The 10,378-nt window shown below is 39.3% G+C and overlaps 1 protein-coding gene across 10 annotated transcripts; it reads right to left on the bottom strand.

The window, feature by feature from the left end:
* Positions 1–4,488: 4,488 nt before the first annotated feature.
* LOC103973007 (protein CCA1) lies at positions 4,489–9,968 on the bottom strand. Of its 10 annotated transcripts, XM_065104078.1 has the most exons (10): positions 9,831–9,968; positions 9,657–9,733; positions 9,323–9,518; positions 9,132–9,243; positions 8,871–8,932; positions 6,651–6,884; positions 5,682–6,552; positions 5,338–5,570; positions 5,159–5,242; positions 4,489–5,065 (listed from the first exon to the last, which is right to left on the bottom strand). In XM_065104078.1, the coding sequence occupies exons 3-10, from the start codon at positions 9,503–9,505 to the stop codon at positions 4,868–4,870; spliced, it is 1,977 nt and encodes a 658-aa protein (XP_064960150.1). In that variant the 5' UTR covers positions 9,506–9,518; positions 9,657–9,733; positions 9,831–9,968; the 3' UTR covers positions 4,489–4,867. The 10 variants fall into 10 exon arrangements, with proteins under 10 accessions (XP_064960150.1, XP_064960146.1, XP_064960147.1 ...); XM_065104074.1 differs by having other exon boundaries at positions 5,338–6,552; XM_065104075.1 differs by having other exon boundaries at positions 4,489–5,062; positions 5,338–6,552.
* Between the last annotated feature and the right edge of the window lie 410 nt (positions 9,969–10,378).

The raw sequence follows: 10,378 nt of genomic DNA, 5'->3' as shown, positions 1-10,378 counted from the left end.
TTAATGGCTTCGGCCCAAAAGTATTTGGGTAAGCTATATTCGTTCAACATGGTTCTTGTCATTTCTTATAAATTTTTATTTTTTTCTTTCTACTACTCTATTTTGTTGAGGATTTCTTGGAGTAGAGAAATTATAGTTATATCCATTAGATTCACAAAATTTTTGGAATTCACGGTTTTGAAATTCACTACTGTGATCACTCTGAATTGATGAAATCATAAAACCCTTTTCATTTTGAACAAGTTTACAAAACTTAGAAAAATACCTAAAGCAATCACTTTTGTGTGCTAAGAAGTAAGTCCAAGTGTATCTACTATAATCATCCACGATGATAAAGGCATATTTTCTACCTCCTAGGCTTGATGTAGCAATTGGTCCAAACAAGTCCATATGGATCAATTGGAATGGTCTAGAGGTGCTTATTTGGTTCTTTGGTTTAAAACTACCTTTTTTTTGTTTTCCTAGTTGACATGCATCACACACATTGTTTTTAACGAACTTAATGTGAGGAATTCCTCTTATAAGTTTTTTAGATAAGATTTGAGAGATTAGTTTCATGCTAGCATGACCTAATCTCCTATGCCAAAGCCAAGCATCGTCATTCAAAACCGAAAAATACATTTCATTACAAAGATCATCAATGTCAATAGTGTATATATTATTTTGTTTTAGGGCAATCATAGATGTGTTTTTGTGTGATTTTTCAATAATACAAGTATTGGATTCAAATCTAATGATGTATCCTTTATCACATAATTGACTCATGCTCAAAAGGTTATGCTTTAAGCCATCAACCAATAACACATCTTCAATAAAGAAGTTAGATTTATTACCTATGGTTCATTTGCCAATAATTTTACCCATGTTATTATCTCCGAAGGTGGCATATCCTTCGTCTAGGATAGTGAGCTTAGAGAATTGAGATGAATCTCCGGTCATATGCCTTGAGCATCCACTATCAAGGTATCATCTCTTGCTCCTAGCTTATGATGGTAAACATTTCTACAAAAGAGGGTGATTTTTAAGTAGTCATTTAACCTTGGGTACCTCAAAAATCGATCTACTCAATTTATCGTGTTGCATGAAATTTATCATGGTTCCTTTAGGAACCCAAATCAATTTGTATGGACTATATCTCTTAAGTGGACATTTATAAGCAACATGTCCAAATTTGTAACAAAAGTTGTATTTGGTGTGGGGTAATATATGCAAGGTAGGACATTTAACAAAGATGGTTGAATTTTGGTGAGAGCTACTCACAAATCTGATTCCACCTATTCTATGAACTTGACCCTTATCGGCAAGGATCATGTTCAATGACTACCAACTTTAAACTTTTCTAAGGTTTCTTTGAGTAGCAAGTTTTTCTTTTTAAGCATTTCTAATTCATAACATTTTGTACAAGGAGCTAAACTATCATAATGCTCAATTTTTAGTCTATCAAAATCACTAATAAGAGAAGTATGCTCCTTTTTCAAAGAGTTATACTTTTTACTCAAGGTTCTACATTCATCAAATAATTCATGAAAAATACTTAAAAGCTCATCGAAAGATAAATTTGCATCAATGAACTACTTACCTCATCTCCGATAGCCATTAGTGCGTAGTGAGCAACTTGCTCGGTGTTGGTTGGCTCCTCTTCTTCGGATGCACTTGAGTCATCCCATGTTGCTTTAAGAGCATTCTTCTTTGGTTGCTTCTTCTTTGCTAGGGGACATTCGCTCTTAAAATATCTCGGCTTCTTGCATTCATAGCATATTATTTATTCTTTCTTGGGTTTAAATTTATTTTTAGTATTATTTTTAAATTTATTCTTTTTTATGAATTTTTTGAACTTTCTTGTCAAGAAGTGCCAAGTTATCATCAAAGTCCTCATCACTTGAATTTTCTTTCAAGTGGTCTTCTTAAGTTCTTAGTGTCATATTCTTCCTATTCTTTGGAAGGTTGTTCTCGAGCTCTTCATGAGCATTACAAGTCATCTCATAGGTTATTAGTGACCCGATTAGTTCTTCGAGAGGAAAGTTATTTAAGTCCTTGGCCTCTTGAATGACCGTTACTTTAGGGTCCCAACTCTTTGGAAGGGATCTTAAAATTATATTAACAAGTTTAGAATCCGAGAAACTTTTACCAAGTCTTTTTAGACCATTAACGACATCCGTAAATCGGGTGTATATGTCTCCAATGGTCTCACTCGGTTTCATCCAAAACAACTCATAAGTATGGACTAAAAGATTAATTTTTGACTCCTTTACTCTATTAGTGCCTTCGTGAGTAACTTCGAATGTGTGCCAACTATCAAAAGTCGTTTCACAAATAGACACTCGATTGAACTCGTTTTTATCTAAAGCACAAATCAAGGTATTTCATAGCCTTGGCATTTAAAGCGAAAGTCTTCTTCTCCAACTCATTCCAATCGCTCATCGGAAGAGAAAGACTTTTGAAAATCATTTTCTATAAGATTTCATAACTCAAAATCCATTGAAATTAGAAAAATTCTCATTCTAATCTTCCAATATGTGTAATATGTCCTATTGAACATGGGTGGACGTGTGATTGAATGACCATCTTGGTTGCTGGCAAATGCCATCTCTCTTGGGTTTCAAACTAAATAAGAGTGACATTGCTCTGATACCAATTGTTAGGATCAAAAGCGGCACTAAGAGGGGAGGATGAATTAGTGGTGCGAAAACAAGCATTGATTCCAAAAAATATTAGTTTCGATGCAATCCATTTTGGAATGAAACTCTTCTTGAAAGCTTTCGTAAGAATGCAAAGAGAAGGTTAAGGAAGTTTGTAGTAATGTTAATTGCACAAATAGAAAAGCAAACCAGAATTTAGAGTGGTTCGGTCATTGTGACCTACATTAACTTTCAATTCCTCCTTCGTCGAGATCACCGACGTCCACTAATGGTCTTCTTTTAATAGGCAAAGACCAACCACCTCTTTACAGTGATTTCTTCTTTTCATGAGTTTAGGAGATAACCCTTACAAGTCTCACACCTCTCTTGAATGATCTCAACACTTAGAAAGGGAGGAGGAGTACTCTAGCACTTTTACAATGCTTTAACACTTCAAAGACTCAAGATTATGCTAATACTTTCGTGCCCTTTTATGCAGAAAAGGATGGGGTATTTATAGGTCCCAATGGCTTCAAAATTAGTGCCAAAAAGTGTCTCATCTCGGTTTTTCGAGGTACTAGCAATACCATCGCCTGACACTTGACACTGGGCGGTACCACTGTCCAGTCTAAGCGGTACGACCACCTGACAGAGCTAGGAGACCGAGTTTTGGCGGTACCACCGCTGGCAGCATTAACTACCAATGGTACCACCATCCAGTCTAGATGGTACTACCACCTAGAACACTTGGGAGATCGGGTCTTCCAAGTGGTATTACCGCCGGTCGTGATTTCAGGTGCTGAATTAGCTGTTCAATCCGGTCCAAATTAGCCCTGTTAAGGGCCCAATTGGCCTCTGACCGAGTTAGTAGGATTACATCCCGATCATAACTCAACTAATGTTCTAACTATAATTAAGGCAAGCAATTAATCTGGTATGTCGATTTTTCTTTCGGCGAACCTCCGGTGAACTTTTAGGCAAAACTTCCGGCGAACTTTCGACGAACTCCCAACGAACTCTCGGTGATCTTCCGACGAGCCCTTGGCGATCTTCCGACGACCTCTCGGCGATCTTCCGATGAGCTCTTGACGATCTTCTGACGAGTCTCCGACGAACTCCTGACCAAGGAATTATCGCTTGTCACATAAGACAATTGGCGGAGAGATGGGATTACCTTAGCGGAGTTAGATGTTTGTTTGCTCTCTTTTATTAGTGTGAAATTTATAGCAAGGCTTGTCCTTATCATAAAAAACTAATTGTAGATTTTGAAAGTAAGTAATGTTCCTCAATATCGGGTTTTTAATATTAAAAACGAATGGACATTCTAACTTCATCATCACAAGAGGTTTTTTTTAACAAATCTATAGTATTTTTTTTTCAAAAAATGATATAGAATACAAATTTAAAGAAAAAGCTACTGAGTATTGTTTAGATGGGGAATTGGAGGGGCAAAGGATATAATACCATGACAATAATCGCCCTAGAATCGAAGTTTGACTGCGACTCATCGGCAGGAGGTCATCTCCGAGATTGATGTCTACAAGTGTGAGATCTTCCTGCTAAGTGGATGTATCCTTCCCACCTCTACCATCACCACAACAACAACAATAATAAAGATAAAATAGTACGAGAATCGAAGTTCGACTGTAGTCGCTCTACCTGCCTAAAGCACAACATCGCCGGTGAGAGGTCATCTTCGAGATTAATGTTTACAAGTGTGAGATCTTCTTGCTAAATTGATGTATCCTTCCCACCACCACCATAATAACAACAACAAAAATAAAGATAAAACAGTATAAGTACCTATGAGAAGATCTAAATAAACAAAAAAAAAGTTCTGAAAGTAAGATTTTATTTTTGAACTGGAAGATGTGGTGATTCAAATTATTTATTTGGTAGACGTCCAATAGGTACAAACAAGAGAATTTTTGTGCCGATGTTGTGTTCCATCATGCACATACTGAACCCCTAAGATTAAAATTCTACTAAATGCATACGTAAATGCTCAATCATATATTATATGTAACAAAAAGATTAAAAAGGCTTTGGCTTAGTCCAACCGGAATGCAAGCTTTTTGCAGTTACGTGGGCTGCTTAATGAATTAATTGATTAAGATTACGACAACACGACATATTTTTAGAGTTTCTGAAGCTTCAAAGAGTTCGTTACTTCTTGAGCTGTGTATGTATGGTACCGTGCCATCAGATTTCAAGCTTCCTCTGGCAGACGTATCTTCTTGTTCACGGTTTCAAGCTTCCTCTGGCAGACGTATCTTCTTGTTCCCGGTTTCTTCTCCGGATACTGCTTTGCTCTCCTTCGCTTCCACTGAGCACCTCTTATATGGTTTGAATCCCGTCCGACTAGACATGGAATTCCCATGTCGGAAATCATTAGTTACAGAGCTTTGTCCAGTGCTGCCGTTGATTTCCTTACTCATCTCTTCCTTCTTGAGACAATGTGGATGAAGAAGGTCAGTTTCCAAACCTGCGTTCTCGGAAAGATTAGCTGGCAACATGCTGCTATCTCTGTCGCTCCTCACCTTTGTTTGTGCATCTTTAGCATGCAGAGGAGAAGAGCTTCGGGGCAGATCTCTTTTCAGAGGTGCTTCATAGGCAAGCTGACCCTGACAAAGATGATGACAATTAGAGACGCAGTGGCTGGTGGTGGTCAATGTCACAGATAGATAAAAGAAATCAGAAGAAATGGTCAAATGGGAACCTTTTCAGATTCTTTCCATGGCTCGTCCGTGCTTGCACTGCTTCTAAGTCTCCGGTGGTTGATTTCGGGAGCTGAAGTATTTGTGAAGGCTTCTTCAGCCTCTTTGTCAACTGTCTCGTTGTTGGCTGTGTCATTGGATCCACAAGAAAGATGTTGCTTCCTTTTGCTCCTCAAATCATTAACTCCACCAGCTAGTAACGGTGGGGAGTTGTTAATTTCCGAAGCTTTTACCTCTGTGCAATTAGAGTATTCATCTCTTACACTCTCATCGGAATCTGAGGATGGTGGTATAGGTGAAGTTTGACACTGTGGTTCATCAGATAAATCTGGGTTCAGAGGCTTACGAAAGGAGGCATCATGTCGTCGTTCTGGCTCTTGGACCATCTCCACAGGTTGAGCTCGGGTTGGAGGTGCTGAAGTGAAGGCAAAAGTGAAATGTGGAAACCATGGCAAGGCTCCCTGAGCTGCCCACCATGCAGTTGCAGCTCCCACTGTAGCGGCAACAACAGGCGTCATGGTCGGAGATGGCTTCATATGCACCGGTGGACTTGAATGAAGAGAAGTGTCCACCTCAGGGGATGGCCAGACTGATGCTGCCAGGCATGCTGCAGCATGGACTGATGGATTCTGTAGCAAGGTGGAAATAATGAGAGTTGAGAATGTGGATGAGATGTTGAGGAAGGAGTCACACGCATCCTGGTTGCTCTGGCATTGGGTCAATGGTGAGAACCACGGAAGCTGATGCTGCAAGTGACCTGTCATGGATGGGTTAGCAGTGGCATCTCCTCCTTGGTCAGCAGCACCAGCAGCAACGATGGTATGGTTCTTCTGTGCATCAGTGTCTCTGTTCTGCATGTCTTTTCCGATGAAAAAATGTGCTTGATTTGGGCCATTTGGGTTACCTTTGGTAGAGAGGCTCGATGATAGAATATGTTGATCTGATTTGTGTTCACTTGCTTCAGCAAAGTTGGTTTGTGTACTTGTGCAGCTTCTTGGGAGAAACCACATCCTACCCCTCACTGCCTCCTCATTCACTTCAGAAAGCAATAAAGATTTATCAACTGTGATCTTCTCTTTCTTTGATGCCTCACTTGTGGGGATGAATTCCGTAAAGAAGGATGCAGATGGCACATCTTGATTGATGTCAATAACTTCTGAGCGATTGCCATCTTCAAAATTCTCTTTAGCTGCCACTGTTTCCATTGCGGCAAGACGCTGATTGAGACAGTCAAGAACAACAACACTAACAGTACATAAGAGTCTGACTTGATAGAAATTAGAAGAAGGAAATAATTGGCATAGCATAGCAACACCTCTGTGGCTGCATCACTTTCCAAGCGAAAGGAATGCTGATTTGTGGGTTGGAGAGAGGAAGGTGTTGGTGGTTTGTCATCTGTAGCTTCTGCAGAGGGAGAGGGCGAAGGAACTCCTGTGCTCATCTTTCTTGGATATGGATTGCTTGGCTTCCTTTTAGGACGTGGAGGGGGGATATCAATGTCATGAACTTGTCCTGGGGAAACACCTTTCATGAGAGCTTCTTTTTCCAACTGCACATCCACTTGTCAGCCACACAGACCATTATTCATTGTTTCCAATCATATGTTTAATTGGAACCAGTTATGTGTAAGATAACAAACCATGAAAATTTCAACATTGAATCACAAATATTTGCCATAGGAGATCTGTGGGAGAGTCATAACTGAAGTTTTAATGTTTTTTACTTGCGATACGCTTGTGATTGATGGATTTTGAGGAATTTCTCCATTCCCTGTGGGATCTCTATATATGCTAAAGATTGTGGGGTGCAATAGCATTAATTAAAATTTTTAAATGGTATCGGAACAGAAGATCATATGCTCAAAATTTATCTACATCACACTTTAAAAAGCTTTAAAAAAACTGATCTCATCTAATGCTTTAAGCTTTCAGATGTGATGACATTAATAAAAAAATTTCAGAGCAACCTACCACACTTAGCAACGAGCTTAAATGTTGATTACTATCTGGCACATTGACCACACTGACTTCATTACTTAGCCACAAGAACTTAATGGCTAACTATAGTAAATTCTTTTTTTATCTGTTTCTTTAAATTCTAATATCCCCTAAAAATATGGTATGGATCGGTAAGATCCTGTCTTGGCCAACACTCCCTAACCTGATGTGGTCTAAGATTTTTCGGCAAGCTTCAAAAGAGTTAGTATGTTTCAAGCATTTCTCCAGTTCAAGAAGCAAAAAATTCTGCCAAACTGTCAGCTAAATAGTTATTCTACTAAATAAAGTAATTTTATAACATGGAAAAAAGGGAGAAAGTCTGTGCATGTGCCTTAAACTTTGGTTCGCTAATATACATCGCTAACTAAGAGATTGTGGGTAAAAAGCTTTATTTTTAAGTGATCCTGTCACCCTCCAGAATAGATATCTAGAACTCTCCAAATACAATACTTAAAAGCTAAACAACTCAACCAACCTATACTATATCATATTATCAAACAGATTCAAAATAAGACTATATAAACTTTCCAGAAATATATAACAAAAATTAATGACGGTCCAAAAATCATTAAGTACAAAAGTATATCTTAAACTAGTGTCTTTGGCTTGAGAAATCAGAGTGTAAGCTGTCTAAAATTATCCCATTGCTATCATAGTCTAAGTTGTAGTCAAAATCTATACTCCTATGCTTTAAAGGAGTCCTAGGAGCACATGATTGTAGTTTGTGTTAACTGTATAGTATGCTGTTAATGTTAACTTCAGTTGTGGACTTGGTTATCATATTCTAGCATATATATGGTAGATAATTATAGTTTGAGTGTGATATGTGACATGATACATCAAGCCCAGACCTACATTTTCACCTCAGTGTTCCAGATTGTTCTGGTCAGAAATTAACTTGCAAAGACATGGTAATAATGTCAATTAGATACTCTAACCTGTTAGACCGACAATTTTACATAATGATTCATATATATAGTGTGCAGTTTGCTGAAAAGTGTGTCGAGTAAAATCAAACATGTCATTAGCTCCAGAAAACGAGTGTTGAGAAATTGTAAAAGGATATAACAGAATTAGATGAACACAAGTAGAATTCGTGATGATCTTTGCACATATTCTAATTTCTTTGTTATGCATAGATGTCATGTATGTCATCTCAAGCCATTATATTTCTTAACCTCTTAGAAAGGAGAAGCACAGACGGTAGAGACTAGACTCTCTCTGGCTTAGAGATCATAAATTCAACATGGATAAACAACACATAGGAACATATGATTTTTAAGGTTTGTCTAGATGGATAGGCTCTTAAATGGCTTCTTTCTTATGGAAGATTATTATTCCAAATGCTCACCTATAAATGAAATGAATATGTAGATCTATAAGTTAATATAACTTGTTTTTAAGTTATCAAACAACTCTTCAGCACAATAAATTTTGTCAACTAATGATGTTAATCATATCCTAACTAAGAAAATGTATAGAAAGATTGTGAACCATAATTTATTGTCGGCATGAATAATTTTATAAAATCAGCTGACCTTTGTGAAGAACTTCTGTGCATGGCTTCTGATCTGCACTGCAGTTTTTGTACCAATGTGCTCTGTGACAAGCACCAAACAACATAAGCTGAGAAGAGTTTTGTGTTTGAGCTTAGTTAGGTTTCACAACAGCATACAACACCTTGAACCAATTTATAACTGCACAACTCGAATTCAAACAAATTTCTCAAAGAAAACCTGAAATTTATGGTGTAAGAGGGAAACTGTGATTTGAAATAGTCTGGATTTGAACGTGCACACCTTCTATGCGTTGCCATGACCTCCCATAGAGCTTTAGGGCTTCCAGGAACCTGTTGTGTTCCTCCTCTGTCCACTTCTCCCTCTGCTTTGTAATAGTATACGGCTTCCTCACCTACAAATCGATTCCACAAACATATCAATCAACAAAAAAGGACCAAATCGGACGTCGCCTTAATCTAAAATAGCAACACCTTCGCAACCATGTTTTCTCCGCAAGATTTTTCTTCCATTTCAAGATCTGAAACTTCCGAAGCAGAGAACGGGGGTGTGGAAAGCAACCGCGGACACTTGGACTTAAAATCCGCCACATGAATCATCCATCCACCTTCCATATATCCAACCAATCGCTCAACTTGATCCAAGAAGTATCTCATAACTCATCGAATTCTACATCAAAACCAAGAAAATCAACAACCCGAAGTCATTCAAATACGGAATCAAACCGATCCAGAGTTAGCAATCTAGAGAACAAAGATACGTCATGGAGAAAGGCCCCAGAACGGAACCCTAGGGTTCGAACCTCACCTCAAGCGACACCGACGACGCGTCAAGAACGCCAACGAATCATCCCCAGAGCTACCACCTCTCCTCCGCATCTCAACCTGAGATGAAGCTACTAAAGGATGAGATCATTGGAGAACGGAGAGAAGAAGGCAAAGAAGTAAGAGTAGTAGTAAGAGGAGGAGGAGGTTGAGCGACCTCTCTCTCGTCTGCAATGGCGATTGCGGGAGCTGGAGGGGTGAAGCCCACCGTTCGGCCTCGCTCTCTCTCGACGAGAAATCACAGCCACTACTATTTCTTGTGGGCTTCTGTGGACTCTCCGGGGAAGTAATTTGTATTTTTTTTTTTTTTTTGTATTTTCTAAAAACCTTTCCAAAAATTATTCTTCTACTCATGCATTTCGTACCCACGACTCACCGGGCCGTCATTTTATTTCGATCACCAGAGAACAAGTAAGGTAAGGCGCCGAGTACGCCTCGGAGGGGTGGAGAAAGCAGGGGCCAAGTAATTTTGAGGACGGAAGCGAGCCCGGGGGAAATGGCGGGCACCGGGACGGGAATCCCACCACGTGGAATAAAGCAAGTGGCCGGACTCGCTTTTTCGGGGAGGAGGACGAGTGAGGAGGTTGGTTCAAATCTGGCCACACGAACTCGGGCCGTGAACCCGACGCGGGGCGCGATACGCGGTCCGCACGTATACTTACCGTGCGGTCACACGATCCTCCGTCGAGGTCGCCACGCGGAGGA

The sequence above is a fragment of the Musa acuminata genome, chromosome BXJ2-4, assembly GCF_036884655.1.
Source record: "Musa acuminata AAA Group cultivar baxijiao chromosome BXJ2-4, Cavendish_Baxijiao_AAA, whole genome shotgun sequence".
NCBI lineage: Eukaryota > Viridiplantae > Streptophyta > Magnoliopsida > Zingiberales > Musaceae > Musa > Musa acuminata.
Note: the sequence above shows the minus strand (reverse complement) of the source record. Positions and strands in the feature narration are given on the sequence as shown.

Coding starts and splice junctions, on each gene's coding strand:
- LOC103973007 (XM_009387458.3), bottom strand. CDS start 9,505: ATGAGATACTTCTTGGATCAAGTTGAGCGATTGGTTGGATATATGGAA. Junction 9,244..9,322: donor GAGAAAACATGGTTGCGAAG/GTGTTGCTATTT, acceptor ATCGATTTGTAG/GTGAGGAAGCCGTATACTAT. Junction 6,553..6,650: donor AAAGTGATGCAGCCACAGAG/GTGTTGCTATGC, acceptor TGTCTCAATCAG/CGTCTTGCCGCAATGGAAAC.